Raw genomic sequence first — 11608 nt, 5'->3', positions numbered from 1 at the left:
ATCCGTTTGGGCCTGTGGATTTCAATTCTGCTTCTTAGGCTTGGTCTTTAGTTTGACGTTTTCTTGTTTTTGAATAAGTCTCCTCCTTTGTCGGAGAAAGACTCGGGTAGTTAGATCAGTGGCATAAGTTTCGTAGCTGCAGTTTCTTTTTCTTGTAAGGTCTATTTAATGGCCATTTGATTTCAATGAAAGGTATGAGTTTTCAAGTCTCTGTTTTTGCATTCTCTGTTTTGTTCTTGAGTGAGACTTTATAAAAGCAACAAGTGGTATCAGAGCTTGTCACGAGCTTGGTACAAGAGAGAAACGCTATGAGTGATAAAGAGTCTGCTATCATACCCAAATTCGATGGTGACTATGAGCATTGGGCAATGCTCATGGAGAATCTGATAAGGTCAAAGGAGTGGTGGGATGTAATCGAGACGGGAATTCCAAGGACGGAGAGAAACGTGATCCTCACCGGAGCGCAGAGGACAGAGCTGGCGGAGAAGACGGTGAAGGACCACAAAGTGAAGAACTATCTGTTTGCATCGATAGATAAGACAATCCTCAAGACGATCCTGCAGAAAGAGACGTCGAAGGACTTGTGGGAGTCCATGAAGAGGAAGTATCAAGGTAATGATCGGGTACAAAGTGCACAGCTTCAGAGATTACGTAGGAGCTTCGAAGTTCTTGAGATGAAGGTGGGAGAGACAATCACGGGCTATTTCTCCAGAGTGATGGAAGTCACTAACGATATGCGAAATTTAGGAGAAGATATGCCGGATTCTAAGGTGGTGGAGAAGATTCTCAGAACATTGGTCGAGAAGTTCACGTACGTTGTGTGTGCCATTGAAGAGTCCAACGACATCAAGGAGATGACAGTGGACGGGCTGCAAAGCTCTCTTATGGTACATGAGCAGAACCTAAAGAGGCACGATGTGGAAGAGAGGGTTTTGAAAGCTGAGACACAATGGAGACCGGATGGAGGAAGAGGTAGAGGAAGTCCAACCCAAGGAAGAGGAAGAGGAGGCTACCATGGAAGAGGACGTGGCTATGTGAATAGAGACACGGTGGAGTGTTTCAAATGCCACAAGATGGGACATTACAAGGCAGAATGTCCAAGCTGGGAGAAAGAGGCGAATTATGTGGAGATGGAGGAAGATCTACTTCTCATGGCACATGTAGAACAGATCAGTAAAGAGGAGAAACATGTCTGGTTTCTTGATTCTGGATGCAGCAACCACATGTGTGGTACGAAAGAGTGGTTTGTTGAGTTGGATTGTGGCTTTAAGCAGAATGTGAAGCTGGGAGATGATCGAAGAATGGTTGTAGAAGGAATCGGGAAACTGCGATTAGAAATTGATGGAAGGACTCAAGTGATCTCAGATGTGTATTACGTACCGGGATTGAAGAATAACCTCTTTAGTGTGGGTCAGCTGCAACAAAAAGGGTTAAGATTCATCATTGAGGGTGATGAGTGTGAGGTGTGGCACAAGCTGGAGAAGAAGATGGTGATGCATTCAACAATGACAAAGAATCGTATGTTTGTGATCTTTGCAGTCGTCAAGGAGGCTAGAGAGACTGGGGAACAGAGGTGTCTCCAAGCAAGTGAAAAAAAACCAGACAACGTGTGGCACAAGAGATTTGGACATCTCAACTATCAAGGTTTGAGAACGTTAGCTGAAAAAGAAATGGTAAATGGTTTACCAAAGTTTACTCATGGAGAAGAAGATACAAATTGCGATATTTGCTTGAAGGGAAAACAGATCCGAGATTCAATTCCAAAGGAGAGTGCGTGGAAATCAACTCAAGTGCTGCAGCTTGTTCACACGGACATATGTGGACCGATAAACCCTATATCTGTCAGCGGAAAAAGGTACATCCTCAATTTCATAGATGATTTTAGCCGGAAGTGTTGGACGTATCTGTTGTCGGAAAAATCAGAAACATTTCAGTTCTTTAAGGAGTTCAAGGCTGAAACCGAAAGAGAATCTGGGCAAAAGTTAGTTTGTTTGCGGTCAGATAGAGGAGGAGAATACAACTCAAGAGAGTTTGAAGAGTACTGCAAAGAATTTGGGATCAAAAGACAACTCACAGCAGCCTATACGCCCCAACAAAACGGAGTCGCAGAGAGAAAGAATCGGAGCGTGATGAACATGACACGGTGTATGCTGATGGAAAAGTCTGTACCAAGAAAATTCTGGCCCGAAGCTGTTCAGTATGCTGTATACATACTAAATAGGAGTCCATCGAAGGCCTTGAATGACATAACTCCAGAAGAGAAGTGGAGTAATTGGAAACCATCAGTTGAGCACTTGAGAATTTTTGGTAGTGTAGCTTACGCACTAGTTCCGTACCAGAAAAGAACCAAACTCGATGAGAGAAGCATCAAGTGTGTGGTGTTCGGTGTAAGCAAAGAGTCTAAAGCCTATCGTCTCTATAACCCAGCAACAGGAAAAATCATAATCAGTCGAGATGTTCACTTTGATGAAAGCAAAGGCTGGGAATGGGAAGATAAATCGCTGGAACAAGAGCTCGTTTGTGATGATTCTGATCATGAACCTGCAGGTGAAAGGAATCCAGAAATCGATCACATCGAGCAACCAGAACATGAGGAACCAGAAGAAGAAGAAACGGTGGAAGAAGTAGCTCATCAGATTCCTCAAGCAGTTGGAACAGGAGGTGGTAGACAAAGACAACAACCGGTTTGGATGAAAGATTATGTCATCCGAAACGCAAGGATACTCATAGCAGAAGAAGAAGAAGATGAGATGCTTGCGTTGTTTGTTGGATCAGATGATCCTGAATGCTTTGAAGACGCAGTGAAATTGGAAGTGTGGAAAAAAGCTATGGAAGCTGAGATAACATCCATAAAAGAGAACAACACATGGGAGTTAGTGGAATTACCTGAAGGAGCAAAGGTGATTGGGCTAAAGTGGATTTTCAAGACAAAGTTCAATGAGAAAGGAGAGATCGATAAGTTTAAGGCAAGACTAGTCGCAAAGGGCTATCATCAGAGATATGGAGTTGACTTCCATGAGGTATTTGCTCCAGTAGCTAAGTGGGATACAATCAGGATGATTCTCGCCTTAGCCGCAGAAAAGGAATGGGTGGTCTTTCAACTTGATGTAAAAAGTGCCTTCTTACATGGTGACTTGGAGGAAGATGTATTTGTTGAGCAGCCTAAGGGATTCGAAGTAGAAGAAGAATCCAGCAAGGTGTTCAAACTGAAGAAGGCATTATACGGACTGAAACAGGCTCCGAGAGCTTGGTATAGCCGTATAGAAGGTTACTTTGTTAGAGAAGGGTTCGGAAAATGCTACTGTGAACACACACTGTTCGTGAAGAAGGAGGGAAGTGACGTTTTGATAGTAAGTGTCTATGTGGATGATCTTATTTACACAGGAAGCTCGCTGGATATGATTGAGGGATTCAAAAAATCGATGATGGAGGAATTCTCAATGACTGATTTGGGAAGAATGAAGTACTTCTTGGGAGTTGAAGTCATACAAGATGAAAGAGGTATTTTCATCAACCAAAAAAAATATGCTGCAGAAATCATTGAGAAGTATGGAATGGAGAGAAGTAACTCAGTCAAGAATCCGATTGTGCCTGGGCAGAAGTTGACAAAGGCGGGAGCGGGTGATCCGGTTGATTCAACCGAGTTCAAGCAGCTTATTGGAAGCTTGAGGTACCTAACGACCACACGACCAGATCTAATTTACTCTGTAAATCTAGTTAGTAGGTACATGGAAAGTCCAACTGAGCAGCACTTGCTTGCGGCAAAGAGAATTTTGAGATATGTTCAGGGGACGCAAGATCTCGGGATTCAGTACAAACGTGGAGGTGCTACAGAGTTAATTGGGTTTGTTGATAGTGACTATGCCGGTGATGTTGATGACAGGAAAAGCACTTCTGGTTTTGTGTTCATGTTAGGAGGAGGAGCAATTGCTTGGGCATCTAAGAAACAACCAATCGTAACATTATCAACTACGGAGGCTGAGTTTGTATCAGCTGCGTTTGGTGCGTGTCAAGCGATCTGGCTCAGAAATGTTCTTGAGGAGATTGGTTGCAGACAAGAAGAAGGTACACTCGTGTTCTGTGACAACAGTTCCACCATAAAATTGTCAAAGAATCCTGTGCTGCACGGAAGGAGCAAGCACATCCATGTGAGGTACCATTTTCTCAGAGAACAGGTGAAAGAAGGAACCATTAGACTTGATTACTGTTCTACCAATGATCAAGTTGCAGACATAATGACCAAGGCTGTGAAACGAGAGGTGTTTGAAGAGCTCCGGGGAAGAATGGGAGTAAGTATCAGAGAAGAGTAAACTGAAAGGAAGAGAAGTGTTTCAGTTTACGGGAGGGAATGAAGAATAAGAGCCCAATCCGTTTGGGCCTGTGGATTTCAATTCTGCTTCTTAGGCTTGGTCTTTAGTTTGACGTTTTCTTGTTTTTGAATAAGTCTCCTCCTTTGTCGGAGAAAGACTCGGGTAGTTAGATCAGTGGCATAAGTTTCGTAGCTGCAGTTTCTTTTTCTTGTAAGGTCTATTTAATGGCCATTTGATTTCAATGAAAGGTATGAGTTTTCAAGTCTCTGTTTTTGCATTCTCTGTTTTGTTCTTGAGTGAGACTTTATAAAAGCAACAAAACTAACAGAGACTTTATGGCCATGTTGTCCAATCGAGCTCTCACCGAGTACAACGTGGACAATGTTAGGGCTTGTTTTGTTGAAATACTTTTGGTCATGAATGTGCATATGACTCTGTTTCGAAATTTGCTTGCTTTTTTTTGTGTTGTTGTTTTTTGGTGTGGTGGTAGGGAACAAATCTGGAATTGAGCAAGGTTTTGAGGGTAAACTTTCATCAATCTGCTGGAATTACTTTCTACATATCATTCGAAGTCAACGATCCGTCTGATAAATAATCAGACAAAACCATATCGAGCAGTGGTATACAACATGGCCAGGGATATTAGATTACGCTCTTGCAAGCCTAAACCACCCAATTCTTGAACTTTTGAGAGGTTTGTTATATCTCCACATCTATGTATTAGTTAAGCCCATATTTACATGATGACATAGAATTTGAATATTGATCAAGAATAGCTTGTTATGATTTATGAAATTTTCCAATGCCCGTATGGTGTCTTTGATTAAAAGCTAGCTTGAGTTATATATTTGAAATATAAATTCGATCTCAATGTGAATATATAAAGGAGTCTTGGTCTTTTGACTGAGTTTGTCACACTCAAGAGTCAATTACATATGCATGAGCAACTGCTAGAGGCATGTCGTCCTACGTATACATACTGATAGGATGTTAGTTATAAATAAAAGTAAACAAGAAGAAGAAGATATGAATTCAAAGCCCATTTAATTAAGCAAAATCAAACAATAGTTGGCCATTAGCAATGAGATTCTTAATACCAAAAAACAAAAGCTTGACTATCATTGCTCGAGGAAGTTGCAATCTCGAGATCAGCAACCATACTATGTAAGGACAAAGTTTCAACCATGCCAACCATGCCATTTAAAAAAAATAAAAAAAAAATTGAATGATAGAAAAAAATGCGTTAGTTGTACTCTTGGTGACATGATTGTTGGCTTTGCCATTTTGTTATAATTTATAAATAACTTGAAAACTAGAATAATGTCCCCGATTATGCTAGATTTTAAAAAATAGTTAAACACTTGTCAACAAAACAAAGTTATGCAGAATAATATGATACACTCTGTGTCATAAGAGTGCCACGTGGCTATCCGATCTTGATCTTGAAGAAAATTAGGGTTCTAGTGATGACTTCCCCGAAGGAAGCGTCAGAAGATGGAGGAGAGAATCTGCGATGACAGTGATTCGGATAATTCCGAAGACGGCACACCGGAGGAAATTCAATTGTTCTATGATGAGTGGGATAAAAGCCAGGTTTTGAAATTTCTTCTGTTTCTCTTGGTTTTGTTGCTTTTACATGATTCAAAACTGATTCTCCCGAGAGATATGCAGGGTTTTGAAATCGACTTCTCCAAACTTAACTTCTGTTTCGATTGGAAAGCATTGGATCTTGACGACAGCACAATGGTTGACGAGCCTGAAACAAACAGAGATTTTATCGCCATGTTATCCAATCAGGCTCTCACCAAGCACAACGCAGACAATGTAAGGAAACATTTTTTTCATGAATCTATGACGACTATGTTCGAAATTTGATTTGTTTTGGTGGTAGGGAACTAGTCTGGAATTGGGCAAGGTTTTGAGGGCAAACTTTCATCCATCTGCTGGAATTACTCTCTACATCTCTTTCCAAGTCAATGATCTGTCTGATGCTAATCGTCAGACAAAGCCCTATCGAGCAGTGGTTCGCTACCTGCCTGGAGATATTGAAGTATGTTCTTGCAAGCCTAAACCCTCTTCTTGAATTCTGCCAAGTTTGTGTTGCTAAATATAATTAAGTTTCGCTTGCTTTATAGTGATTATTTACTATAGAGATGATAAGAGTTTGAACAATGTCTGAGATTCGAAGATTAGTAAATGATTCCTCGAACAATGTCTGACTACCATTAATACTATAACCAGACTTGGCTACAGATTTTTTTTTTGTTATCAACTTATGTTTTGTGCAACTATGTGTATTTTTTTTTTCTTTTTTTCTTTTTTCTTTTGCAAGTATGTTAAAACACTAGTTGTATGATCTGCCGCTCTCATTTCTCCAAGTGTCTACACTAATTGTATGCAAATATTATAGGAATATTGAGTGAGAGAACTTAGTTATTCATATTAACGACAAATTAGATACGACGTAGCAATGGATAAATTTGGATGTTATGTCACACTATTACGGTTGTGATGGCCACCAATTATCTCTAGCCATTTGTCTCATTTGGATAAAAATTGTTTTCAAAATTTTTGCATCTGTTTAATTGTTTTCAAACAAAAAACTTCAAATACTTACACAATTCATTCGAGTGAAAATGTCTTTATGTCGTATTTTTGTTTTCTCGAAGAGAGAGTTGATGTGTAAAAGATAAGATCCAGTGAGAAATTGTGTGTCTCGTGCGTTCATAAAGCAGCTAGTGTAGCTAAGATATGATAGAGACCATTACTCAAATTGTCGGTTGATTAAACGATTTATGTAAGAAGTTAAGTTGAAATTGAACAAATTTTAGAGTTGAGTTTTTCTATCACAAAATATATTACATGACCTTATTTTGATGTAGATTTATAAGATAATTAAGAACAAGGAACGATATAAAAAAAAAAAAAACCAATTCATAAAGTTAGGGTTTGTTTCCATCTCCTTTTCGTTTCAGCGATGTTATCTCCGATTGAGAATGAGAGATCGGAACTTCCTTCCCCTAAGAAGCTGAAGTTAGAGGAGCCAGCCAACGATGAACCTCGGTTCCCTAATTATGATTCGGATGATTTGGAAACTTTGTCAGATGATTTTCGACTGTTAGATGAAGAGTGGGGCAAGACCGGGGTTTGTAATCTCCCTCTTGAATTTTTGATTCATTAATTTTGATTTATGGTGGTTTTACATTCGGTTGCGGAGCTGTGAATCTCGACGACTCTGCGAGCCTCATGAAACCAACAGAGATTTGCTCAACAGGTTGTCAAACATGGCTATCTCCTTCTACAACGAAAAGACGGTTAGTAATCTGATGAATCAATTGACACTACAAGAAATATCCACATTGATAGCACATGAAGATAGCTCATTTTCCGTAACTGCTATAAAAGATGAATGTTTTATTTTGATTACTATATAATAGCATTGAAATAATACTAAGATAAAAAATCATTAAGCGGGAAGCTAAAATAACATATTCTGCCAATACTTAAACAAAAAAAATACACTTAAGAGCCGCATATCTCAGATCTAAAATTTTTTGTGCCATCATATATACCAAAGCCAAAAAAATTATCTTTCTTTGTACGACCAAAAAAAAAAAACCTAGATCTCTTCATAGACTCCACGAAACTCTTCGGCCTCATTTCGCCTCCATTCCTTTTTTTTTTTTTTTTTTTTTTTTTTTTTTATCATTTTTCCTTTAGTCTCAGGTGATTCGTCGCCATCACCATTTGGAGAAAAATCGTCTCCTCTCATCCCAAAACCCTAGCCGCCGATGTCGTCGCTGATTCTCCTCGTCGATTAATTTCGTTTAGTCGTTGTCCCCTTACTCGGAAAAAGTTAGGGTTATGGATTCCGAATTAGCAACCATGGAAGAGATCACCAATGGAGTGAACAACATGAACTTGGCCGTTGATTCCCAGAAGAAAAGTCGTATTCAGATTTCAAACACCAAGAAACGATTGTTCTTCTACGTCAATCTCGCCAAGGTACATAGTTTAATTCGATTGCTTTGAAAGTTCTTGACTCTTTCGGGTCGAGAGGATATTAGTGTGAATCAAGTCCAGAAGCTCAATTTTTTCTGGAAATCTATATATACTTCTATATGATTGTACTGTTTCAATTAGGAAGAGCCAATCTGTTTCTCTATGAGTATTTTAGCTTATTCTCGTGTTTGGGTTTTTTTAGGGATTAGGTTTTTGTGGTTATTACTTGTGTTTTTGATGTAAGTGAGTTTTTGTTGTTTGGATTTGTTAAGAGGTATATGCAGCAAACAATGATGTCGAACTCTCTGCCCTTGGAATGGGTATGTATGATCTTAACCTCTCTTTTTTTATTCTTCTGTATATATTCTATTGATACTGTAATGTGTATTTTTATTTCAGTATTCTCTGATTCTTGACTTGATTAAGCTAATTTTCTCAGAATACATTGTTTGTTGGTGATACTTACTCTTCTCATATGCAAATCAACCTTCTTCTCAATTTATTAATTTGGTCTTGGTTTTACAGATTGAAATTACGCTTGCAAAGTCAGAGAAGTTTGATGAACTAATGGTTGCAGCCAATGTAGAAAAAGAAGTTACAGAAGCTCAGGTGCGGAACTGAAAATAGCTATTACTATTTTGGTTATGTGATGCTTATTTTATAAAGGGGCTTTATTTGTTTTATTTCATTAATGCTTTAGCTGCCAAGATTGAGAATGTAGGAATTAACTTTTAGTGTGAATGTCGTTGAAAGGTATAAGCTTTACTATTGCATAATTCAAACTTTATTTTCTTTCTTTATTAGCTCTCTGCTTATGGTTGATTTTTTTTTTCTTTGTATTTCAAAGCTGTTATAACCCCTTAGCAAAGTGAGCAGCTGAAAAGAGTGGTTTTGCTACAAGTAAGATATGTTCTTTCTATGACTTTAAGTGTCAATGTCTGTGATTGATATATTACTTTCTAAGTTTGAGTTTAATTTTCCTAAAGATCTTTGTTTTGTTCAATTAAGTTTGTTTGCTTCATACAAAATGAGAAGGAAGGTGTTTAGGAGAAGGAGCTTGCATGTGGTTGCAGGAGCTTAAGTGGTAAGACGTTTCTTCAAGTTTTAAACTCCATATTAGCTTAATTCTAAGGCTATCATGATTATGTTCAAACTAACCAAGTACGTAGTATACATATGTGTATGTTTGGTAGATGTATTCCCATGTGTCGATTTTTTTTTTCATCTTAGTCAATAAGAGTTCTAAGATGGTGTCTTCTATCCCCTTGTTCTTTTGTTTCATGTAGCATATCGAAGGGAGTACTAATAGGAACAATTGTTCAAATTGAAGTTTTATGTGTTCTACTTTTGATGAGGAGGCGAAATAGATAGATGAGAAGAAATTGAAGAGATCGAAGTTTGTCTCTGTCCTTATGATGTTAGTTTTATTGTTTAAGACTTATGATGTTAGTATAAGACTTGGTTGATGTTCTGTAAGACTTGTTTGGCTAATTGGTTAATGTAATATTACTTGTTGATGATTTATAAAATTTATAAAAAGTAAATTTTACAAAATTGGGTTCCAATATAAAATTTATTCTATATAATAAATTAAATTTATATAACAAAAAAATGTTATGATATTATATAAAACAACATTAAACGGGTGTTAAAATAAAGTATAGTATAGCATTCGATTAATGCTATAATATGAAAATGCTATCGTATATGAGGGTCTATCATAGCATGCTAAAAACGTCATCGTATATGGGGGGTCTACCATAACAGGGGCATAAGATAGCGTTTATGAAAACGCTATTGATGACATATAATAGCTCTTCTCTCTTGCTAATAATGTAGATATTTCTTGTAGTGTGACGTTTGCTCTTGTTTGCTGATGAATCTCTTAATTAACGTATATATATTAAGTGTGTTGGTTATGGTGATGCATGATTGTAGGATTCAAGTTTGGAACTTGTCAAGGTTTTGAGAGCAAATTTTCACCCATCTGCTGCAATCACGCTCTACATCACGTTCGAAGCCAATGATCCTAAAGATGGTAACCAGACAAAACGTTACCAAGCAGTGGTCCTCTACTTGTCCTTTGATATCCAAGTATGCTCTTGCAAGCCTAAACCATCTTCTTGAATTTTTAGAGATGTGTTAGTTAAGCCCAATTTTTACATGATGATGAATATTATAAAGAATAGCTTGTTATGGATTGCTCATGTTTTGCAACGTGAGTTTTGTGAATGTGCTATTTTAGATTTGCAACATTTTCCAAGCGACCATAATAACCTTTGTGATCACATAATTTGTGAAGAAGATGTGGCATGAGATACTTTTGAATTAACAAACAAACGACAAAATACTTCGTGAATTCGTGTTATGTCCACTACAGAAAAAGTGAATTTGCGGTGGATATATAGGTTTCATATCAAAAGTGTAGTATATTAGAAAGCAGAAATCCCAAAAATAACACATAATTTGGTGCAGTTAAACGAAAAATTAAGTAAAAGTAAGCATATCAAAGTGTATTTATTAGTTTATATAAAGAATAAATTAATTAAGTGAAACATTAAGAAGATACAATATAATTTCTTATTTCTCTCGTTATTTCAAGCCAGAAAAACTATAAAAATTTCGAAATCTATCAAGGTAAATTGGGGAAATCAAAACTATAAATACAATTGGAATCTTATTCTCTCATCCTCATTCCTCAACACTACAAAAAAAAACACAAATCTTGAATCTCAAATTTCACAGTCTTGATGTCACAAAAAACCAATATGGTGAAGATGAGGAACAAAAATAGGGAGGGAAACACAATGATGATGAAGAGGGAGATATTATTACTTTTGAGAATAGTTTTGTATTTAACGGTTGTTATCTTTTTTTTTTTTTTTTTTTTTTGAGATTGAGAGTAATCGATCATTAGATTCAAGCGATGCCTACTTTGGCGCCACTTGTTGACCATTATGATTTTGATGAGTGGCTTTTACTTTCTGCAAAATTATTTGATTCTCTTTTTTTACACAACACATACGAGATCAAATTTTACATTTCGAAATTTGATTTTATTTACAAGTTTTTTTTTATTTTACTTGGTTTGGAATTTTGTCTTAGGGAGCTTCACAAAACTCATAAGAGCATCTTTATCAATAGGTTTTTAAAAATATCACAAGAACTATCAAAATATTATATTAAACAAAATAATAATAAAAAAATAAGAAAGTATGCTTAAAATAAGAAAAATGGTTCTTAGCTAAGAGTTTTTGGATCAACTCTCTCCTTTTTTAAGAGTCTCTCTAATATTT

At 37.1% G+C, this 11608-nt stretch overlaps 1 protein-coding gene and 1 long non-coding RNA gene across 4 annotated transcripts; both read left to right on the top strand.

The window, feature by feature from the left end:
* Positions 1–4326: 4326 nt before the first annotated feature.
* LOC9309257 lies at positions 4327–6586 on the top strand. Of its 2 annotated transcripts, XM_021020385.1 has the most exons (4): positions 4330–5004; positions 5697–5903; positions 5982–6134; positions 6202–6586. In XM_021020385.1, the coding sequence occupies exons 2-4, from the start codon at positions 5805–5807 to the stop codon at positions 6391–6393; spliced, it is 444 nt and encodes a 147-aa protein (XP_020876044.1). In that variant the 5' UTR covers positions 4330–5004; positions 5697–5804; the 3' UTR covers positions 6394–6586. The 2 variants fall into 2 exon arrangements, with proteins under 2 accessions (XP_002873189.1, XP_020876044.1); XM_002873143.2 differs by having other exon boundaries at positions 4327–5004; positions 5697–6134.
* Positions 6587–7979: 1393 nt separating this feature from the next.
* LOC9309256 lies at positions 7980–10567 on the top strand. Of its 2 annotated transcripts, none has more exons than XR_002330905.1 (7): positions 7980–8315; positions 8585–8632; positions 8838–8921; positions 9013–9065; positions 9160–9212; positions 9321–9396; positions 10251–10567. It is a non-coding gene; the product is annotated as an uncharacterized LOC9309256 (long non-coding RNA). The 2 variants fall into 2 exon arrangements; XR_002330904.1 differs by lacking the exon at positions 10251–10567 and adding an exon at positions 9599–9841 and having other exon boundaries at positions 7981–8315.
* Positions 10568–11608: the final 1041 nt, after the last annotated feature.

Source organism: Arabidopsis lyrata (assembly GCF_000004255.2).
Source record: "Arabidopsis lyrata subsp. lyrata unplaced genomic scaffold ARALYscaffold_6, whole genome shotgun sequence".
NCBI classification, from domain to species: domain Eukaryota; kingdom Viridiplantae; phylum Streptophyta; class Magnoliopsida; order Brassicales; family Brassicaceae; genus Arabidopsis; species Arabidopsis lyrata.
This window is presented reverse-complemented; position numbering and strand designations above follow the sequence as displayed.

What these genes read in the sequence shown, in the direction of transcription:
- LOC9309257 (XM_002873143.2), top strand. Translation starts at nt 5,805, where the DNA reads ATGGAGGAGAGAATCTGCGATGACAGTGATTCGGATAATTCCGAAGAC. An exon ending in CCAAGCACAACGCAGACAAT is followed by an intron (nt 6,135 to 6,201) that starts GTAAGGAAACAT and finishes TTTTGGTGGTAG; the next exon opens with GGAACTAGTCTGGAATTGGG.